Source organism: Hypanus sabinus, chromosome 16 (assembly GCF_030144855.1).
Source record: "Hypanus sabinus isolate sHypSab1 chromosome 16, sHypSab1.hap1, whole genome shotgun sequence".
NCBI classification, from domain to species: Eukaryota; Metazoa; Chordata; class Chondrichthyes; order Myliobatiformes; family Dasyatidae; genus Hypanus; species Hypanus sabinus.
Window position 1 is genome coordinate 33,807,869 of NC_082721.1, and position 23,994 is coordinate 33,831,862.

The 23,994-nt window shown below is 38.0% G+C and overlaps 1 protein-coding gene across 2 annotated transcripts in view; it reads right to left on the reverse strand.

The window, feature by feature from the left end:
• The window catches only part of tmem259 (transmembrane protein 259), an 86,688-nt gene extending 67,281 nt beyond the window's left edge, over positions 1-19,407 (reverse strand). Inside the window, exon 1 of one of the 2 annotated variants that reach the window (XM_059991529.1) lies at positions 19,005-19,407. In XM_059991529.1, the coding sequence (XP_059847512.1) occupies positions 19,005-19,184 (180 nt within the window). In that variant the 5' untranslated portion in view covers positions 19,185-19,407. The remainder of the gene's footprint in view (positions 1-19,004) is intronic. The other variant, XM_059991528.1, reaches the window with a different exon arrangement.
• Positions 19,408-23,994: the final 4,587 nt, after the last annotated feature.

A 23,994-nucleotide genomic window follows, 5' to 3' on the forward strand; every position in this document is an offset into this window, starting at 1 on the left:
AAATAGGATTACAGCATAGCTTACCTGTGAATGGTATTTCTTTATTGTTAGGTAATGACTTGGCAGGTGGACAAGTTTTTCCTGAAGTGCATTTGACAATGGAGTCAGAGGAACCAGAGATGAATTCTAACACAGATTCTTCCTGTGTTGTGACTAGAGCTATGGCTAAAAAGATTGATGCGCAGAATGAGGTTGTTATTCAGGACTGTTCAACTCAGGATTCGAGTTTTGAGGATGTGTCAGAGACTTTCTTATCTTCGTTGTTTGAACAAGATTCTGGGAGTAAGTCTGACTATAAAGATTTATCTTTGTCTCGGAAGGAGATGATAGCAGAGCAGAATAGAGACTCTGAGATTATAAAATTAAAAGAGCAGGTTTTACTAGATAGTGAAATTGATAAGGTGCCAGTAGGATATTACTTGGAAAAAGGAGTGTTGATGAGGAAGTGGAGATCGCCTACAATTCCTGCAAGTGAGGATTGGAATGTTGTTTACCAGGTAGTTGTTCCAAAAGCTTATCGAAATGAGATTTTGACTTTAGCTCATAGTGTGCCTTTAGGTGGACATCAAGGGGTAAGGAAAACTGTGGACAAGATTTTAAAACATTTTTACTGGCCTGGTCTAAGAAAAGATGTGGCGATGTTTTGTAAAACGTGCCATACTTGTCAAATTGCGGGTAAACCAAATCAGGTTACACCAGTAGCTCCATTACAACCTATCCCAGCATTTGGTGAACCATTTTCTAAAGTTATTGTAGATTGTGTTGGTCCATTACCAAAGACAAAAACTGGTTATCAGTATTTGTTGACTATCATGTGTACTTCTTCTAGGTTTCCAGAGGCAGTGCCACTTAGGAATATAAAAGCTAAGACTGTGACAAAGGCCCTTATAAATTTTTTTACTTATTTTGGATTACCTAAGGAGATACAAACTGATCAAGGCAGTAATTTTATGTCTGGATTGTTTCAACAGATTGTTTATAAATTGGGAGCTAAGCAAATCACTTCGTCTGCATACCATCCAGAATCGCAGGGTGCCTTGGAGAGGTTTCATTCTACCCTCAAGAATATGATTAGGACATTTTGTGTGGAAAATGAAAGTGACTGGAATGAGGGTATAAACTTACTTTTATTTGCAGTAAGGGAATCGGTACAGGAATCTTTAGGTTTTAGTCCATTTGAACTTGTGTTTGGGCATAGAGTTAGAGGACCTTTAGCTTTGTTGAAAGAACAGTGGATTAATAAGGAAGTACATACTAATTTGTTGGACTATGTGTTGAAATTTAAGGACAGGTTACATAAAGCTTGTAGCTTAGCTAAGGAAAATTTAAAGTTGGCTCAGGAGAAAATGAAGACTTGGTATGATAAAGACGCTAGGATGAGGATGTTTAAGCCTGGAGATAAGGTGTTGGTTCTTTTCCCAGTGCAGACAAATCCTTTACAAGCTAGATTTCATGGTCCTTATGAAATTGTGTCTAAAATTAATGATGTGGATTACGTGGTAAAAACTCCAGATCGTAGAAGGTCAACACAACTTTGCCATATAAATATGTTGAAACCATATTTTGAGAAACAGTCTGATACTGTGACTGTTGTGGTTAGTGAGAATGAGTTTGATTTAACTAGGAACATGATAGATGATTCATCTGACTTTCATTCTAAATCCAACATTGTTTCTGTTAGGTTAACAAATTCAACCATTCTGGAAAATATTGATGAAAAATTAGCACATTTACAGTTAGAGCAGAGACAACAGATGAAGGAGTTGATTTTTAAACATAGGGAGTTGTTTCCAGATGTTCCGAGAAGGACTTCTATAGCTTCACATGATGTAGATGTTGGGGATGCCAAACCTATTAAACAACATCCATATAGGATGAACATGGAAAAATGTGAACTTGCTGAGAAAGAAATTGAATATATGTTAGAGAATAATATCATTAGACATTCTAACTCGAATTGGAGTTCGCCATGTGTTATGGTGCCAAAGCCAGATGGTAGTATTAGGTTTTGTACGGATTATAGGAAGATGAATGCTGTAACGAAAACAGATGCATATCCAATTCCTAGAGTAGATGATTGTGTAGATAAAGTTGGAAAGGCAAAGTTCCTTACAAAGATTGATTTATTGAAAGGGTATTGGTGTGTTCCATTAACGGACAGAGGTAGAGAGATTTCTGCATTTGTAACTCCATCTGGGTTATATGAGTATAATGTTCTTCCATTTGGGATGAAGAATGCCCCAGGTACTTTCCAGAGGATGATTAACTTTGTGATTCAGGGATTGAAAGATACTGATGCTTATATTGATGATTTAGTGACAGGAAATGATACTTGGGAAGCACACATTATTGCGATGGAGAAATTGTTTGAAAGGCTTTCAAAAGCTAACTTAACTATTAATTTAGCTAAGAGTGAATTTGGACATGCCACTGTGACTTACCTTGGTTATGTTGTGGGTCAAGGTAAGGTAGCTCCTGTTCAGGCAAAAGTTCAGGCAATTTTAGAGATTCCCACTCCAACGGGGAAAAAGACTCTCAGAAGGTTTTTGGGAATGGTAGGATATTATCGGAAATTTTGTAAGAATTTTGCTAATGTTGCCCTTCCATTAACTAACCTTCTGCGGAAGAATGAGAAGTTTGTATGGACGGTGCCTTGTCAAGAAGCATTTGAAAAATTGAAAACCATGATATGTCAACAACCTGTGCTTAAGGCACCTGACTTTGGAAAACCTTTTTCATTGGCTGTGGATGCTAGTGATGAGGCTGCAGGAGCAGTATTAATGCAAAGGAATGAGGGGAATGAGCTTGATCATCCAGTAGCTTACTTTTCTAAGAAATTTAATAAGCATCAAAGAAATTATTCGACAATAGAGAAAGAATTGTTATCTCTTGTTTTAGCTTTGGAATATTTTGAGGTATATGTTGGTACAACTCAAAAACCACTTATTGTTTACACTGATCATAATCCGTTAGTTTTTCTGAGTAAGATGAAAAACAAAAACAGAAGATTATTAAATTATTAAATTTGTTCTTGTGAGACCAAAAATGTTTTTTTGGAGGGAGGTGTTACGTACTCGTGACACATGACAGTGGTGCCCTTGTCACGTGACTGGGGTTGAAGCTTTACTGGACTTGAGGTAATGGTCTTGTGATGGTGGAGTGACGTCATTTTCCCGCCAGTAGAGATCATGTGAGAGTTTTTTTTTTACACAGGTTATAAAAGGTAGACCCCACCTTGTGAGGAGGGGCAGTTCGTGGCTGGATTTGCCAAGTTGACGTCATGCCACTGCGTGTTTTAAGTGATGACGCAGTTTAGTTGAAGGATGAAGTTTTTATCTAATGCCTAAAGTTTAAAAGGTCATTGCCAGCAGGTTCTTTACGATTCTGCTAGTAGTTCGAGAAATTAGTGGAGATTGAAGATCAAAGTTCGGGTGTTAAAGGTCGAGGAGAATCGCTTTCTACGGTGAAATTTGTTTGATCCTTATTTGGAAGGATTTCGTTGACTATCTTCGTGTTAATCCCTGGGTTTACCAGAAAGGATTGAAGGTAGTGAGGAAGGAAAGGTCAGTGCCTTTAAGCCGTTCTGTTTCGTAAATTCTTCGTGGGAAGTTCGACGTCAGGGATCGAGGCCAAGCGACGTGAAAGAGAATTTAAATCGTCTTATAAAGTCTCTCCTTTTAAATGGACTGTGAGCATATCGAACTTTTGGCAATACCACTTTAAAGAACTGTTTTTGCAATATCGCTTTAAGAACTGTTTGGGCTGCCGCACAGCAGCTGTTTCCGGTTACGTTAGTGTCTGTTTACTTTTTGGGGGTTTGTTTTCTGTGTTTAATAAACGTGTTGTTTGTTATATAAAACCCTTGCCGAACTCATATTTACTGTTGCCTGAATACGTAACACATGAAATATTTCTTCTTTAATTATTGCAGCCCTATGAGCTGCAATGCCCTGAAATCCCTGATTTAGCCCTAGCCTAATTAGGGACAATTTGCAATGACTAAATAACCTTCCAGTTTAAGATGGTGCTAGTGAAGACCAGTGACTTACTGGTGGCAAAGAATACAACTAAATACTTTATTAATAACTTTTCTTTTGTAAAATTTATGATAAACAATCACAACAATGGAGTCAAGTTGGGGATCAGTGTCAAGGTGATATCGAGGCATAATCAAGCTAAGTCAGGGTAAGCAGAGCGGAGGAAAGGCAGATTCAAGGCCCATCCACCTAAGCAGGGAGTGATGTTTAATCGATCTAAGTGCCAGGCCAATTTGGAAAGGTCAGGGTCCAGGTTTACAGCATATTGATGTGACAGGGCTCAGGTCTTAGTGTGAGAAAAGACCCGATGCTGGGAGGAATAAAACGTGGGCCAGATGGATTGATAAGGTAGGGCATCGAAGCAAAAGGTGAAGGTTGGGCTGCTGAGCTGAGGTAGTAGTCTGCTCCAGTCTTCATGTCTATGGACTCACTTTTGTTCTGAATGCTATTTGCTGATTTTTATTGTTTGCACAATTTTTTTTCCCCTCTCTCTGCACACATTTTTTAAATGGGTTCTTTTGGGTTTCTTTGTTTTGTGGCTGCCTGCAAAGAAACGAATCTCAAGGTTGTATAATTTATACATACTTTGATAATAACTGAACTTTACCAATATTGATTTACTTTTACTGCTCATTACAGTACTTGTTTGATATTTATTTAGAAACTTTTCATTTCATTATTTTTGAAAGCATCTTCAATTCACAGATCTTTTTTACATGTGCACTTTTGCACAGTACTATGTGCACAATCATACTCTGTTTTTATTGGTTCTAAGAAGAACCTGTAGGCCAAAGCAGATTTGCTATGTACTATAATAGAAATAATATTTTACATTATGACTCTAGGTCAGCAAGTTCACCAATTTCAAGAGATCTGCACACTGTAATACAACACAGCTTTACATCAGTAAAAATCAATATTACTGACATGGGATTCCTACAAGGTTAGCACAATGAACTCAGATGGACCACAGGAGAATAGATATTCCCAGTTTTAGGTACTGCCAATATTTTATTACAAATGTTATGCTAAATCAAATCTTAGTCAGGGATGTTAAAAATGGTTTTATTGCAATATGAGCAACAAATGGAGTTAAAAAATGGGAAGAATTTCCTTTCTGAGCTGCAAACTAGTAACGGATAGACACAAGTTGATTTGCATCTGCTTCAATACCCTACGATGCTCAGGGATGAACAGCGGATAGCCTATAATTAAACAGGATTTCACACGATTCAAACTGATATTTTTAGAATGGAAGTTTTCCTCAGGAGCTATGTGCTTGAAGGATCCAACCTTAAAAAGGAAACAGTTTCAGATTGAAGAAGAATATGGCTACACTGGAAGTTGAATCAACTGAAAGAAATAAAGGAAATTTTCTTTTAAAACTGAGCTCCCTGTCCAGGTTTGATCCTGTTTTCACTTGCTGTTTGCATAGAGTTTGCACATTCTCCCTTTAGCTATCGAGATTTTCCCAAGGTGCTTTGATTTCCTCCCATTTCCCAAAGATGTACAGCTTTGTGGATTACTGTAACTGTATATTGTAAATGGTAGAATCTGGGGTGAGGTTGTTAATGGGAATGTAGGGAGAATGAGTTATATGGAAAGTAAGCAAGTAAATGGAATTACTCTACAGATTCAATGAGCCAAAATAGCCTGTTTCTGTCGTTAGGAACAAAGTAACTTGTATGAAGCTGGTTGCAACGTCCAGAAAAGTAGTAGGATATGACTTCCCTACAAATTCCACAGCATTTGAATTGTGTAAAATGCTAAAGTTTCTTTGGTGGAAGGCTGAGATCAAGTGAGCAGAAATGATTTGATTTCCAGGTCAATAACAATAAGGTCAATGTGAAATAAAACATTAACCAATATGGATATAAATGTTCCCACACAAATATTTATATTTGTTTCTAGACAAAATGAGTAAATGGATAACTAAGAATAGGAAAGAAAGGTAGGCCAATGTTTCAGTGTAGCCCTTAAGATGAACAAAGGAACATGGTTACAATTTTTGCTAGCTACAGAGAATTGTGGCTGAAGGACTTGCTTGTTTATTATAGAATTTAAAGTATTTTTAAAAATTTTGTAAGTTAGAGTACAAAAAGGGGATAAATTTCATTTTTCTTGTAGTGACTTCTGATCTTACTGGAAGCTCTGAGTCATGCTAAAGGTTTGGAGATTGAGAAATACCATCCATCCCCCTAATGATGACTAGACCACCACTGACAAGTGGCCAGAACGATAAGCCTAAATGCGTCCTTCAAACTCCAGAATATTCTACAGGTACTTGATTGTGTGTTGCCTTTCAGCTGTTTACTTAAATCTTAGATGGTTTGTAGATATCTGCTGTTTCCCATGGATCTGAATACTAATTAATTGTGGTTTGGTGGTACGTTTCAATTTTTTCTCTGACATTTTTTTCTGCTTCTTTATTATTTGCATAATTTTTGTATGACTTCATGAAATCTAAGTGTTAATGAAATAGCCTTGTGCGATAATTTAATTCAACATTATGTATTTTTTACATCTCGTTCTCCTGACAATACAATCTGCTGTTGCACGTAAATTAACCAAATACAAAATTATAAAATTCTGGATGCTGTAAACTGAGTAAATTACTGGCAATATCAAATTAATGTGTGTTTTGTTTAGGCATTTCTAGAGAATTTTCTATTAGATAAACAAGAAAGGGAGGGGAGGGGAGGGGGAGGGAATGGAAATCGTTAACAGAACTGGCAGACTCCCAACTCACCCATATGATTTAGTAGGAAGCTACTAAATCCAAGGAACCAAAACCAGATTATTTCACTTAACTCTTGATTGTCGGGAATATTTTTTAATCACCATATCAAGTATTCTTTTTATTTATGGAATGTTTGTGCAATTTGGTTAGCGAGCAATTTTTGCTCTCTGAAATGCAATCAAAACAACATAGTCAAGCACCTCGAAATGATACACGAGGAAAGGTTCACCTACTGATATTTTAAGTGGGGTCCTACCAGACCTTGACTCAATTACAAAAAAGGAATGCTGAGAAATCTTCAAAGCTACCTGCGTATGCTGATATTGTCGTGCAACTGCTATGTGACTTCAAAGGAAGTTTCATACTAGGTCCTATGTTTTTTGAAGGTCACCAGAGATCAACTGCATATGAACTCTTATTCCTCTCATTGGAAAATTCAGAATGCAAAGCCTCTGAACTAACCCACAGTATTTTTGCGTGGATCCAAAAATTAATCTCATCACCACCTCACCAGGATGTTGAATTCCACAATGGTAGTGTTGTTGCATGTTAAGGAAAAGTGCTTAAATCTTTCTTACTGGAGTTGGTCATTGGCTGGCACTTCTGTGCTGTAAATATTGCTTGTCATCCATTAAGCCAATCACAACCTTGATTTATTACAAATTGGGAGAGACTACTTCATTATCTGAGAATTCAAGGATAGAAATTCACATGTAGCTCTGGCTTCTAGATGTCCTACTTCAACTTGTGCCCAGTTGGAAACAATGACCTCTTGCCTAGACATCGAAATAGCAATCAGACTCTGGATATTTGCTACTTGTTTTTTACTTAGTTATTCTTAAAATAATAAATAATTCTTTTATATATTTTGTTCCAACTTTTGCTTGCAATCCACATAAAGAAAACATGGTGGTTTCATAAACTTTACCATGCTTCTAACCATATAAAACATTTACAACAAAAATAATATTGAAATATTTAATAGAAATTTAAGCATTAAGCCATAAAAATAGGCTTAATGGAAATCTTGGGAGTTTAAAATTTAAAATATATAGTCGGTAAAGTTTAATGTAGAGGAAGCATTTGTTTCTGTCTGCAATACTTGTAATTTGAGGCACTGCTTAATAATTTCATTCTTTTAACAGCTACTGCCAGACACTGAAATGAAAAGCTTAAGGCAGGTTATTATACGAATAATAAACTAAGGCCAAAAAAGATCACAAATTTGAATTGGAGACATTCAACTTTGGCTATGGGGAGAATGCCTTGAGGGAATACATTCATAGCAAAGGCTTCACTTTGAATATTTGCCTCAGTCAATGACTAGTGTCCTAAGTTGGATACTTTGCCACATCAAAGAATACCCATGATCACCAAAACATCATGGACAAATGGCTTGTTCAGTGCTGAACTGTTCTATCCTAAACACAAAGAAAGCACCTGGGAGAAACGAGTAGCTGGCAGTTTGCAGATATTGATCATGTCTCATTCAAAGGTGCAGACTAAGAGGACCAGACAGGCTTGGTAAGGCAACTAGTGTATAGAATTAAAATACATTGAAATGTTGCAAATCATTTGCTATCTGTGAAAAAGAAAGAAAAATCAGAAACAGGCAAAAGACTGACAGTCACAGCAACAAGCAAACTACTAGAAGAACTTGGTTGGTCAAGCAGCATCTGTGGAGGGAAATGGACTTTTAACCTTTCAGGTCCAGCCCGTTCATCTAGACAAATAATGGTAGTGGAGACAACCAAGCTCTCCAAAATGGAATTTTATTATGAAGCATGAGTCTGCAGAGAACTCAATAATTAGTTTGGAGACTGGTAACATTCATTTTAGGCAAATTACATATGAAAAGCTGCTTATCTGTCGGCTAGGTTACATACATCTCTAACCAAGCTTGAAAAGATATGGAGGAAGGAGGGGAAGAGGAATCCTATCATTATTGTGCACCAATTCAGGATGTGCTGACTGATCTGTATGATATGGTAGAATCTGATAAGTACTACAGTCAAGATTTATAATAATTGATTATGTCTCCCATGTGCAAATTTGCAAAATGATAAACAAATGGGGGGTGGGGGAATGTACAGAGGTAAGAAGTAATGCCACGATGGAAAGTCTGCAACAAAATCTTTCAATGGAGTACCACGGGAAATACAGAAAATAAGAACCAAAGTAGTATTAATAATTACTCAAAAACAATGAAAGAGATCAGAATAGTATTTCTAAACTGTGCACTAGGATCTTCAACTAACATTTGAAAACAAAGATTTTGCTTCCTGATTACTTTTGGGTGTACCTTATGGATTTTGAGAAGCTGATCATGAAAATAACCATGAAATTTTCATATCATGCAACATTTTAAAAATATATCTATATTATTTCAATTCACAAACAGGTGAATGACAGACAATTTGAAGAACTTCTAGTAGGACTGGAGAAAATAGCATGGAAGGCATTCAAGGATGTTGATGGAAATTTTCTTGGCAACTACAGAGCACCAAACTATATGCAGCTGGTTGACAACATGCTTCAAGCGTACAAAACTATAGGATGCATTTTCTGCATTCCAATTTAGACTTCTTCCCTGCAAATCTTGGCACTGTCAGTGACAACCATGGTAAAAGGTTTCACCAGGACAATGCGGTCATGGAGAAACGGTATCAGCGCAACTGGCATTCATCAATGCTGGCTGACTATTGTTAAACACTTAAGTGAGAAGCCTCATTCAGTACAAACAAAACTCATAAACATTTTTAGCTTAGTTGAACTACTGCAAAAGTTAGCACTGTTATACAATTAAATGAATTATATTCAATAAAAGTTAATTTACTGTTTCTCCAAATTCATGTGGGATAAAAATGGTCTGAAATTATATTCACGTTCAGCTTCAAGTGCTCTATCATGAACAAAAACATTTCTGAGGCAGCAACACTTCCAAGAAAATTTGTTCTAGAAAGATAAATAGGTGATATACAAATTGAGCACTGGATCAAAAAAAGGTTAGAGAATGTGGCCCCCAACAAGCATTCTCTATAAGGACCAGGGATGTTAATTAAACATACCATAATCATTAATGAGACTAAAAATATCAAATTAAAAACTCTACAAAGAAAGGAGCAGAAATAATTCCAGTAATTTAGGAAAAAAATGACATTAATAACAAGTCAAGATTTGATGACAGATAAGCTGGTAGTGGAAAATAACAGGTAGAGTTAAGAAATCGAAAAAGATTAACACCATTTTAGGAGCTGTATACATGTAGCCTAGGAATAGCTATGCAATGGTGGAATACATAAGTACAGATTGTTAGACAAGCATGATGCAAAAGCAGACAGTTTTAAAAAGGAAATTAAATTTTCATATAAATTAAGATAGCTGATGTCTAGAGGGTTAGGAATATCTTGAACTTGTTCACTATAGACTTCTACAATAAACTGCTGGTAGGTCAGTTGATATTAAATTTAGTAATGAATACTAAGACATTATACAGCTCAGTAGTGTATAAGTAAGCATCTAAAAGCTATCATAGTACAACTAAGTTCAATATAGTGATTAAACAGAAACATGATGCAACAATCCTAAATTTGGGTAAGGCTTACAACTGGTGTGATGAGATACACAACCTAAGTAGACTAGGTAAATTTATTAATGGGTAAAACAACAGAAACTCACTGGGTAATTTTGAAAAATATACTGCAATATACTGTTTTTCAATTTGACCATGATATATGAAGTTGAACGATCTCACTGCATGCAAAAGTGGCAAAAGCTCAATTTGCAAAATTGGGCAACTAGAATTGTATGAGTAAGCAAACCTACAGCAGCACCGAAATTAACAATCTACCAATGGATTCTGGTAATTGGGAGTGATACAATATAAACAAAAAGGAAGCAAATTGGAAGAGTTGTGAAGAAATTTGCAAGGGATTTAAAAATCAACAAATTTTTACCCCTGTATTGTGAAATTGAGCACAGTCAGGAGTCATAGTGTGAAAATAATCGTAATTTAATTAAAATAAAGAAATGCTAGGTATGTAGAATAATTAAAACAGTGGATGATATAAAGTAGGCATGGCCAATTCCATTGAAAGAGAAACAGTATACAGATTGAAACATTCTTTTCATTTCTCTATCCATTGATACTGCCTGACCTGATGAGTTTTCAGAAATTTTTGTTTCCAGAGCATTTTGTTTTTATGTTAAATAATTATTTTACATCAGTGTTTGCAATGGTTTAGTAGACAGCATGTCAGATATCGGAAAATTGGTCTGAATCAAATTATGGCCTCACCAAAATTAAATAAGGAAAATAACATTAAAGAGTTATGGTTTTGAATATTAAAGACATAGATTTAAGACAGAATTCAGCAAAGCCATTTCTGTACAATACAACACTTCATCCTACCTATGCATAAAACTGACCAATTAAAAATAAATTAAATCTATCTAGATACAGCATGACCAGTCTGCCAGTCTGTTCTTAATCATCAGCAAAATGATGCATCATTCAAATTGCTATCAAGTGGACTGGACTCTCTGGTAACATGCTCACCAATGTATAATTTGGAGTTTGCCAGGCCCAGTTAGCTCCAGTTATCATTACTACTTTCTTAGTCCAGACGTGGATCAGAACAGAACCTCTGAGATGTGGTGAAAATTGACTACCTTTGAAACCAAGGCTATACTTGATCAAGTTTTGCATCAGAGTGTGTGAGTAAACTGAGGTCAGTGTAATTAAAGAAGAAATGTTCTGATAGTTGGAGACATACTTTTCCTGTTGGAAACCAATCACTCTTCTATTAGAATATTGCCTTAGACACAATCATCTTCAATTGCTTTATCAACAACCTTCCTTTCATAAGGTCACATCTTGATGACTGCACAATGTTCTACAGTACTGTGCAAGAGTCTTAGGCACATACTAATAGCTAGGGTGCCCATGACTTTTGCACAGTACTGTATATCATGTCTTCCCAATTACTACTACTGAGCTAATACAAAGCTACGTATTCTTATTTCTGTTTCCCAACCACTTTCCTATTTTAACCAATATACAGCACTGTGCAAAAGTCTTAGACACCTTAGCTATATATATGTGCCAAAGACTTCTGCACAGCACTGTACTTATTCATAATTCCTCAGAAAATGAAGCAGCCTGTGGCTGCATGCAGCAGGACCTAGCTATAACATTTAGGCATGGGCTAATAAAAGATAAATAACAACTGCACCATATAACTGCTAGGAAATTACCATCTCTAACAATAATAAATCTATCCCCTCTCCTTGACATTCTATGGATTTACCAACACAGTCTCCTAACATTAATATCTTGGGAAGGTGACCAGAAACTCAACAGAATAAGGCAAATGGGTCAACCAAAGATGTCATCTCCATTGCTCTCCACATCATATTGGAACACCTGGAGCATAAGGACACCTTTGCCAGAATGTGTGTTTGTTTTTTTTTATTAAATCGACTGCAGTTCTGCCTTCAACACTATACTTGCCAACAAATTGACTGCAAAACTACACAATCTGGGAATGAATACATTAATTTGCAACTAGATTCTGGATTTTCTTACCAATTGCACCCAAATAAGACTAGGGAAGTACACATCAAGCTCCCTGACCACCAGTGCACTACAGGGATGCATACTGACCCTACTCCTTCACACACTTTTCTCCCATGACTGTGCCCCTGCCCATGCCACCAACTCCATCATCAAATCTCCAGACGATAGCACAGTGATTGGATTAATTATAAATAACAATGAAACAACATACAGAGAGGAGATGCAGAAACTGTTTGAGTGGTGCCACAACCATAACCTTTCACTCAAAAGAAAGCAAAGAAAGGATTATTGATTTCAGGAAATCAAAAAAGTATGAACAAGCTCCACTACTCAACAATGAAGCAGTGGAAAGAGTCTCCGGCTTTTAGTTTAGAAGTGAACATTACAGAGGAGCTCTCTTGGACCACCAAGACTTCCTTGACAGTAGGGATGGCTCAGCAGTCCCTGTCCTATCTTAGACTAAAGAGAGAAAATCTGCCCCAAAAGCTGCTGGTAAACCTTTATCGATGTGTAATTGAGAGCATATTGACCTACTGCATAACAGTATGATACACTATCTACAAGACCGACCATAAAGCACTTCAGCGAGTGATAAGGACTGCACAGAATATCATCGGGGCACAACTACCAGATATGGAAATCATCCACAACTCATGATGCCTACAGCAACTCCCAACATTGTGATGGACTCATCCCATCCCAGTAATCACCAGTTGAATTTCCTACCACTCGGAAGGAGATACAGAAACCTCTGCACGGACATCAAGACCGAAAAACAGCTTTTTCCCGCAGGGCTGTCATGCAACTAAACAATGTTCCATTTTAGAGTTGTTTGTTTTTTTAACTCAGTTGTAATTTAGATGTCACTCTAAATAAATCAGAACTTATTTTAAATTTAGTCATTGTTTTCAGTAACTGAATTGCCAGTATGTTGTTTTATACTGAATCAAGTAGCACTGCAATCTCATTGTCCTCAGCAATGACAATAAAGCCCTAACAAACATATAAATAGAATGGCTGCAAGAGCAGGTCGATTTGGGAAGCTTTTACCATCTAATAATAATGGAATATTTGCCACAATATGGACAAAGGCAGCTCCAACAATACTCAAGCCATTCAAAATCACCCAAACCAAAACAGCTGATTTGAATGGCACCGCAACCACTATTCCAAACATATACTCAACCTACTTCCACACAGTGGCTGCGGCGTGTATCAACTCAAAAAAATGCAATTAGTCACACCCTCCTCCAGTAGTGCCCACAAAACCTGCTACTTCTATCGCCAATAGGGACCAGGTCAGCAGGTTACACTGCAAGTCACACAACTTCATGATTTGCAAATGTACTGCATCAGTGTGGACATTTACATCCTTGCTTGAATAATAGAGCAAGTTTTGCACATAACCCTCCAGATATGGACTAATCAATGCTGAAGCATATTCCCCCTATTTATTGTGGTCTATTTCCCTTACAATAAACAATAACATCCCGCGAGCTTTGCTAATTATTTGCCTTGCCTACACACGTTTTTGCCTTGCATCTGTTACCTTCAAATCTGTGAGAACTGAACTAGAATCTGCAGAATTTTGGAAAGAAACAACCAATATCTCATTGCCAGCACCTTCAAAACCATAAGACACAAGCCATCAAATTTTGAGAATTAATGTTAATTTATTTTCAGCTTCTCATTTATTCTACCACTTCCAGAAAATGGTTTATATCTTCTTCTATGAAGGAAGTAGAATAGCTATTTACTTTTTCTGTCATAGTTATTAAAAAAAACGACAATACAAACAGGAGAAAATCTGCAGATGCTGGAAATCCAAGCAACAGACACAAAATGCTGGAACAACTCGGCATTTCTCTAAAGGAATCACAGTTCTCTAAAAGCTTCTTAGTTCCCATAATTCCATTATTAGACAATATGGTCCAAAATAGACTGCTTGCTGTTTTTTTATACACCGAATTAGAAAGCCATCTCAGCTACATTCCACACTATCATTGCTGTGGTCTATATTCAGAGAATAGTCCACATGATACCCCTTGCTATAAGAAGCACTGATTTTCTGATTTCTTCCACATTCTGCATCCTACTACTTGGGATCCTATAAATAAGGCATCGTATTCTCTGATCAAAACTGCTCCCACTTCTTAATTTTCTAAGTTGAGATCTCTCCACTCCACCATTTTCCATTTTTACACCATGTATCCAATCAGGGCTATTACTCCTCTCATTTAACTGTATTTTCTAAAAATTAAATATTCTGAAATATTTAGATCCTAAGCATTATCACTGCAGCCATACTTGCAGAACTATAACCATTTATCTCTATTTGTCTTATTAATTTACTTATCTTATTACAAACTCATTTTTTTAAATAGAAATTTTACAATTTACAGTAAGATTCCATAAAAACTAATTACACCAATGACCAGTAAATCCATTTTGTTTTTGCTAATGTAAGAGCATTCTTCAGGAGGGTGAATACGTAGAAAACAACAGGACCAGACAATGTACCTGGCTGAGTACTGAAGACCTGCGCTAATAAACTGGCTGGATCATTTATGAACATCTTTAACCTCTTGCTTTGGCAATCTAAGGAATCCACCTGCTTCAAGTAGGCTTCAAATACACTGACACCCAAGAAGAATGTGGTAATCTAACTTGGATCCACTCAAATTTGCCTACTGTTACAAAATGTCAACAGCAGATTCCATTTCATTGGCTCTTCGCTCAGCTCTGGAAGATCTGGACAGTGAAGATGCATACATCAGGATGCTCTTCACTGAGTACAGCTCAGCATTCAACACTATCATCCCCTCAAAATCGATCAATAAGCTACAGGACCAAGGTCCCAAACCAGGTTCAGGAACAGTTAGTACCTTTCAACCATCAGGCTCCTGAACCAGTATGAATCACCCACGCTTAATGTTTTAGGAACAGTTTCTTCCCTTCTGCCATCAGAGTTTTTTGAACAGACAGTGAACCCGCCCATGAACACCATTTTTCTACTCTTGCTCTCTTTTTGCACTACTTATTTTTATATTTCTTATAATTTATAGTTTATTAATATTTCACTATACTGCTGCTGCAAAACAACAAATTTCACGATGTGTCAGTGATAATAAACCGGATTCTTACAACGAAAAGTCAAACTTCATGATCGAAAATTTTATTCAGACAATGAGAAACTGGAATTGCACAGTACCCACACCTCAAGCAATAATGGCAGAAAACTGACAGACCTTTTGAGTAACAGTGTTGTTCAATAATCTGTACTTGAAAGTTGACACCACCATTGACTATTTTTTAAATGAGTCTAGACAATTACTCTTGTTAAATGTAACCATATATCAAGGGCCAAGAGACCACCAAGCTGAAAAACTATAGATAAATGGAGTGCAGAATGCAACACAATAGAGAGAAAGGACAGCTATTCACAACTGTAGTAAAGTTTGAAAAGCCAACTTCAAAGGTAGAGACAGAATAAGGCACATTAGATTAGAAACAGTCTCACTTAATAATGTTTCAAAGTGCCATTGTTGCACAGGTATGACAAGAGGTAAGCTATCTGAGATGTAATCGAGGAACAAGTTATTTTATTCTAAGAGTGACTGCAATGTTAAATATTCAACTGTTGAAATTTAAGTACTTTGGGTTCCTCAGTAGTAACATCACAAGCAACTTTCAATTAGCAACTTTTCAGGCTAAGACAGGCAGGATCTACAGCAATACCAGCAGCTGCCACACCAGTATCACTTATCCCTGCGCAATAAAAGATACTATTTTCCAGTGTTTTTAGAATCATTCACAACAGGAATTAATACCAAAATCAGAATTCGTAACTGTCAGTACCATTTGTATGTCGCCACATTTAACATGTGTTTTGAAGCTAATGCAACATCACAGTATTCCTAGTGCAGCTTTTAAAAACTAATCCCTTTCACTTGGAGACAACACGGATGCCATAACTCACAAGAAGCTCTCGTCATGAAATGTCATCTTCAGATTGCATCCCAAATGCAATTGAGGGTAAATTTGGAACACCTGACAAATGGGCAGCGATGAAAATATTGTCTGAGAGGCAAATGTAGGAGATTTGACATCCTTGCCAAGCAGGACATCGATGGTCTGAGCCTGCCTACCAGATCACCTCTGAGGGGACGAGATAGAAAGCAGTGCAATTCTTTAGCATCCAAACCTCTCTAACATTGTTTGATGCTCAGATCCGGAGCTGATGCAGTGAACAGACCCAGATCCTGCACCCACCTCCCAAAACAATTTAGTTTAAATCCTTATCTACAGTCCAAATTATTCAATTCACAAGTACTTAATCTAGCCAAGTTCATGGTAAGGTTGTCCTGACGGAAGAGCTCTCATTTACTCAGTGTCCCACAAATTGAAGCCTATTTTGCTGCATCAGCTCCAGATCTGAGGATCAATTAATGATACAGAGGTTTGAGTGCCAGAGCACTGAATTACTTTCTATCTAGTTCCTTAATAAGTTATCTAGTAGGTAGGCTGAACCTTAAGCCCCACATCCATTTCACAGATTTTATACTCCCTATGCAAACTCACATGATTCAAATGGTAATCCAGAAAGATCTGTGTTTTACTTTTAATTTGGATGTTTATCAAACTTTTCCTACTAACAACTTCTTTTGTCCTATACAGCTTTGAGTACACCACAACTGGATCATTCCCCTCTTTTCCAAGATTCTGTCCAGACTGGATACACTTAGTTCTAGCACAAAGCAAAAAAAGACTTTGGTACTGCAGCAAAGCATTTCAAATGAAGAACAGGCAGAAGAGTACTTCATAAATGATTAAAAAGTCAGTATTAGTGGATCCTCAAAGATACTTTGCAATCCCATAGATCAAAGAAATGTCACAGGCAAAAACAGAAAAATAATCAAAAGGGTGATGCATATAAAATACTAGACCCAAGTTAATTTATAGCAATGTTAAACACTGGTTAGAGCTAGAACATAGACTGGGCTATCTCATCTTTGAGTTAATAATAAGCTTTAAGACCTCTTCAATACCTCCCTGTGCAATTGGATTCTAGATCCCAGTCAATTCAGATCGGCAACAACATCTCCATCAGCACAGGTGCACCACAAGGCTATGTGCTTAGCCCCCTGCTCTACTTTCTTTACACTTATGATTGTGTGGATAAGCACAACTCCAATGCCACATCCAAGTTTGTTGATGACACTAACAAACCAGCATATAGGAGGGAGATTAAAAATATAACTGAGTGGTGTCTTAATAACAACCTCTTACTCAATGTTAGCAAGACCAAGGAGCTGATTATAGATTTCAGGAGAGGGAAACCAGAGTTCCATTAGCCAGCCCTCATCGGAGGACCAGCGGTGGAGAGGGTTAGCAACTTTAAATTCCTAGGTTTTATTATTTCGGAGGATCTGTCTTGGGCCCAGCACGCAACTGCAATTATGAGGAAAGTAGAGGTTCTACTTCCTTAGGAGTTTGTGGAGATTTAGCATGGCATCAAAAACTTTAGACACACTTCTATCAATGTGTGGTGTAGAGTACAATGACTGGCTGCATCACCAATGCTCTTGAATGGAAAATCCTACAAAAAGTAGTGGATAAAGCCCAGTCCATCTCATGTAAAGCTCTCTCAACCATTGAGCACATCTACATGAAATGCTGTTGGCATCCAGGGAACCCCAGCACCCAGGACATGTTCTCTTCTTGTTGCTGCCATCAGGAAGAAAGTACAGGAGCCTCAGGATTCACACCACCAGAATTAGGAACAGCTACTACCCCTCAACCATCAGGCTCTTGAACCAAAGGGAACAACTTCAGCCAACCTCACTTGCCCCATTATTGAACTGATCCCACAAGGAATGGACTCACTTTCAAGGACGTTTCATTTCATGTTCTTGCCAGTTATTGCTTATTTATTTATCATTATTTCTTTTTTTGTATTTGCACAGTTTGTTGTCTTCTGCACTCTGGTTGGACAGTCTTTCATTGATTATGGTCATTATTCTATAGATTTAGTGAGTATACTCACAAGAAAACGAATTTCAGGGCTGTATACGTACTTTGATAATAAATTTACTTTGAACTTTGGAGTATAGCCTTATCAAAAGGATTTCTACAATTCAAGAGTTAAATTCCAAAGAGTAACTGAACAGGGTGGAACTGAGGGTTAAAGTGTGAACCAATTGAAGTATTCAATTACTAAAAGCTTGAAGTATACATAAATAATTATTTCCACGGGTTGAGGAAGAAAGGGACATGGTTCAAAAATGAGAACTAGATCCTTACGGTTTTAAGTTAAACAGTCATTTCCATACTCACTGTGAAGAAGTTTGTAATGTCCTTCCACAAATGCAAATTGATACCAGGTCAAATGTTAATTTTAATCAGAGATTGAGAGACGTGTATAAAGTATAAATGAGGCAAAAGAAAACAGGTTAGGTCAGAGACCCTAATGTCCGAATAAGTTCGGGGCAAATGGCCTAATGTTCTCAGCTACTGTACAAAGTGCGCGCATGCGTACAGAGCATAGGCCTCTTCACCCCCAACGACCCTACACACTCCCAGGGAGTGGGGGTTACCCACCCCCTTCCCATGTCACCACAACCTCCGACAATTACATTGAAATACTAACCTTAAGGAGAACGAAGAACTCAAACATTCTGCGGAAGGATGGGGGAAACACTCTGGCGTATGTCACGGCCATCTTGAAGAAGAGTGCGTGGAAGAGCCGGTCCCGGACATTGATGAGCGGGTTCGGGTTCAGATTGTTGTTCCTCACCCGGTTCGGGTTATTCGGTTGGTTTTCCGACATTTTTCTTAAATCGACCCGATTATCAGATTCTGTTTCTTTCTTGTCTGATCCACAATCAGTACTTAATGAGTTACTATTACGATGGTCTGATGCCAGAACAGGGGAAAAAACACACTTCTAAACCAATTTAATCTTTACAGTTTCTTTACCCCCGCCCCTTCCAGCCGCGCTCCACAGTCTCCGGACCTGTCGCATCCCACACTGCAACACGTACACTGTCCCACGTCAACTCCCAGGCGTCGCGCCTCCGCAGGCTGGGAGGAGTTACTACACGCACAGGCCCCCGTCCCCACCGGCGGAAGGACGCGCCGAGTATCAGAAACTACGCCCCCCACCGTCTCGGAAGAGTTACTGCATCGTAGGCATACATCGCGTATTGAAGCTTCCGATGGTTGAGGACTCCGCATAGAATTGCTTTAGAAGTATTGAACCCTGTGCACGGAATATCTCAGGATATTCTCAAAAATCCATTATAATTTTTGTAACCTTTCTATTAAAAAATAGCTTGGTAAACTATAAGTTAAAACAGTAAACAGGAAACAAAATAATTTTTCAGCTTTAGGAAATTGAACAGAGTAATTTCACACATTATCAAACACCAAAATTTGAGATTATTGTTTACTTTAAAGGAGATAAAGTGTGCAGGAGCTGATGATTCTATAAATTTGCTGGCGATACAACCATTGTTGGTAGCATATCAGGTGGCGACGAGAGGGTGTACAGGAGTGAGATATGTCAACCAGTGGAATGGTGCCGCAGCAACAAACCTGGCACTCAACGTCAGTAAGGTGAAAGAGCTGATTGTGGACCTCAGGAAGGGTAAGACAAAGAAACACACCAATCCTCATAGAAGGATCAGAAATGGAGAGAGTGAGCAGCTTCAAGTTCCTCGGTGTCAAGATCTCTGAGGATCTAACTTGGTCCCAACATATCGCTGTAGTTATAAACAAAGCAAGACAGCGGCTATATTTTTTTAGGAGTTTGAAGAGATTTTGCATGTCAACAAATAGACTCAAAAACTTCTATAGATGTACTGCTGAGAGCATTCTGTCTGGTATGGAGAGGCTACTGCCCAGGGCCGAAAGAAGCTGCAGAAGGTTGTAAATGTAGTCATCTCCATCTTGGGCACTAGCCTACAAAGTACTCAGGACATCTTCAAGGAGTGGTGTCTCAGAAAGGCAGCGTCCTTTAATAAGGACCTCCAGCACCCAGGGCATGCCCTTTTCTCACTGTTACCATCAGGTAGGAGGTACAGAAGCCTGAAGACACACACTCAGTGAATCAGTAACAGCTTCTTCCCCTCTACCATGCGATTTCTAAATGGACATTGAAGCTTTGGACACTACTTCACTTTTTTAATATACTGTATTTCTGTTTTTGCACATTTTTAAAGTCTATTCAATATATGTATTTGATTTACTTGTTTTTATTATTAGTTTTTATTTTATTTATTATTATATATTTTTTTCTCTCTCTGCTAGATTATGTATTGCATCAAACGGCTGCTGCTAAGGTAACAAATTTCGTATCACATGCCGGCGATAATAAACCTGATTCTGCTGATGCCTAGTTGTTGTAGAATACACCTTCTGGTGCTACTTGGACACATCTTCAGTGATGAACCCGGGGTCATAGGATATTTCGGGTCTTTAATCATCAGACAGTCTTGTCAGGGCAACCCAGCCGGGGGTGATCTCAGATTCTTCAACTGTAATGGCAGCTTATCCAAAGTTTAGCCAGAAAACATGATTTTAAGTTATATCCCCCCAAAAAAAAATCTTAAATTGACCTGAAATCCAGATCAATTTTTAATTATGCATCCGGGATAGCAAAATAATCAACCTTTCCATTTCAACTAAACAAAATAAGTATCTCTGTAGTAACTCCTTCCAATTTTTGATAAGTAACAGATCATCTAATGTCAAATCTTGTTTCAGGTCTAATCTATTAAACAAATTTATTTAACAAAAGTATAGATAATGTAATAATTTAATATATTTAAATAGTATGTACTGTATATTTACAGTTTGCTTACTCAATGTATAATTTTAGAATGTGAGATCTCTGGGCTGGACCTCATCTAAAAAGCAATAAGTGAAGATATTCATTATCTTTCATGACCCTTTTTCAAGGTCTGAGTGTTTTATTCAATATATATTTTATGAAACTTTTATATCTCTTCTGTGGCTACAGGACAATATCAAATTTAAATACAGCAGATAGATTTGAAGATGATGTTATTTTATTACATTTGTTTACTATTCATGAGATAATCTCATTTTCTATTACGTCCTTGAATTTTAGGTAGTGTTGTCCCTCTCAACAATCTCTAGTGATATGTTTATGGGATTTTGAAAGAGGTGGCTGAAAAGATTGCAAAGGCATTAGTAATGATCTTTAAAGAATCCATTGATACTAGCATGGTTTTGGAGAACTGGAAGTTACTCCACTCTTCAAGAAGGGAGAGAAGCGGGAGAAAGGAAATTATTGGCTAGTTAGTCTGACCTCAATGGTTGGGAAGATGTTGGAGTCGATTGATGAGGTTCTGGGATATTTAGGGGCACATGATAAAATAAGCCCTCATCAGCATGGTTTCCTTAAGGGAAAATCTTGCCTGACAAATCTGTTGGAATTCTTTGAAGAAATAGCAAGGAGGATAGACAAAAGAATCAGTGGATGTTGTGCATTTGGAATTTTAGAAGGCTTTTGACAAGGAGCCACACATGAGGCAGTTTAACAAGTTAAGAGGTCATGGTATTACAGGAGAGATTCTAGCATGGATAGAGCATTTGCTAACTGGCAGGAGGCAAAGAGTGGGAATAAAAGGAGCTTTTTCTGGTTGGCTGCTAGTGACTAATAGTGTTCCACAGGCATTGGTGTTAGGACCATTCCTTTTCACATTATATGTCAATGATTTGGATGATGAAATTGATGGCTTTGTGGCTGAGATTGTGGAAGATACAAAGATAGGTGGAGGGCAGGTAGTTTTGAGGAAGCAGAAACGCTACAAAAAGACTTAGATGGATTAGGAGAATGGGCAAAGGTAGCAGATGGAATACAGTGTCAGGATGTGTAAGGTCAAGTACTTTGGTAGAAGAAATGAAAAGGTTAACCATTTTCTAAATGGAGAGAAAATGCAAAAATCTGAGGTGCAAAGAGACTTGGGGCTCCTCTTGTAGGAATCCCTAAAGGTTAATTTGTGGTTAACCTTTAAGGTTGGTTTATACTTGTCTGTCACATCTGCACCATAGGTACCGCATACCCTATGCCGTAGGGTGACACGCACCTCCCCAAAAAACTAACTCACACGTCGCAGCAGCGCAGACCACAACAACTGTGATTGATCCGCTTGGTGGCATCGCATTTCCTCCTACGCATTTCCGGTTGCTTCTCCGCCGTGTCTGTACACCGATGCGAAATGGATGAACCAGATCATCAAATCTACCTGCCAACATGTGAAAATGTTTGTAATGCATTTCCTCGTCCATGTCCCTCACGAAGAAACTCAACACAGTGGCACAGAAACCCCAGCGCCAGCTAGCGTTTTGGCGCACACCAATGCATGCTCACTATGGCGTAGAGCGATGCAGAAGTGAAAATCAGGGCTATGGTGTAGGCTGTGGCACAGCCCATATGCACAGGTATAAATCAGCCTTTAAGGTTAGTCAGTGGTGAGGAAGGCTATTACGATGTTAGCATTCATTTTGAGAAGACTAGAATATAAACGCAAGGATGTCATGCTGAGGCTTTATAAAGCACTGCAAGGCTACATTTGGAGTATTGTGAGCAGTTTTAGGTACAAAAACTTATCTAAGAACGGATGTGCTGACATTGGTGGGGGGGAGGGGGTGTGGTTCAAAGAAGGTTCACTAAAATGATTCCAGGATTGGAAGGCTTGTCATATGAGGAGCATTTGATGGCTCTGGCCTGTACTCACTGGAAATCAGAGGAATCGGGGATCTCATTAAAATCTGTCAAATAATGACAAAACCTTGATAGAGTGGATATGGAGAGGACATTTCCTATGGAGGACATAGCCTCAAACTAGAGGGATGTCCTTTTACAATGGAGATGAGGGATTTCTTTAGCCAAAGAGGGGGTGAATCTGTGGAATTCTTTGCCACAGGCGGCTGTGGAGGCCAAGTCATTGTATGTATATATATAAAAGACAAATGTTGGTAGATTCTTGATAAGTCAGAGCAAGAAGGGATAGGGAAGAAGGTTAGAAACGTAGAAAACAGAAACATAGAAATAAACTCCAGAACAATACAGGCACTTCAGCCCACAATGCTGTGCCAAACATGCACTTACTTTAGAAATTCACTCAACCTATTCTCGTAAGGCGTGCTCCCCAATCTAGGCAACATCCTTGTAGATCTCTTCTGCACTCTTTCCACAGTTTCCACATCCTTCCTGTAGTGAGGTGAACTCTTGAACTCAATCCCACGGTTGATGAAGGCCAATGCACCGTATGCCTTCTTAACCACAGAGTCAACCTGCACAGCCAAGGTTAGAGATTGTGGCTGAGAGGGAAATGGATCAGCCATGATGAAATGGCAGAGCATACTCGATAGGCCAAGTGGCCTAATTCTGCTCCTATACCTGATAGTCTTATGGTTTAAAGAGACATTGGATCTTACTTATGAAAACAGTATGTATGGTTTGCAATTGTTCTGTTTATAGTCAAGTCTTAGACCCCTGCAGGAATCCCAAAGGTATGGTTAGAGGTTAGTTATCACGTAACAAGGCTTCAGTAACAGCAAGTGGCACAGGCTATAGCTTTTGAAGTAACAACTATTCAAAGTTCAAA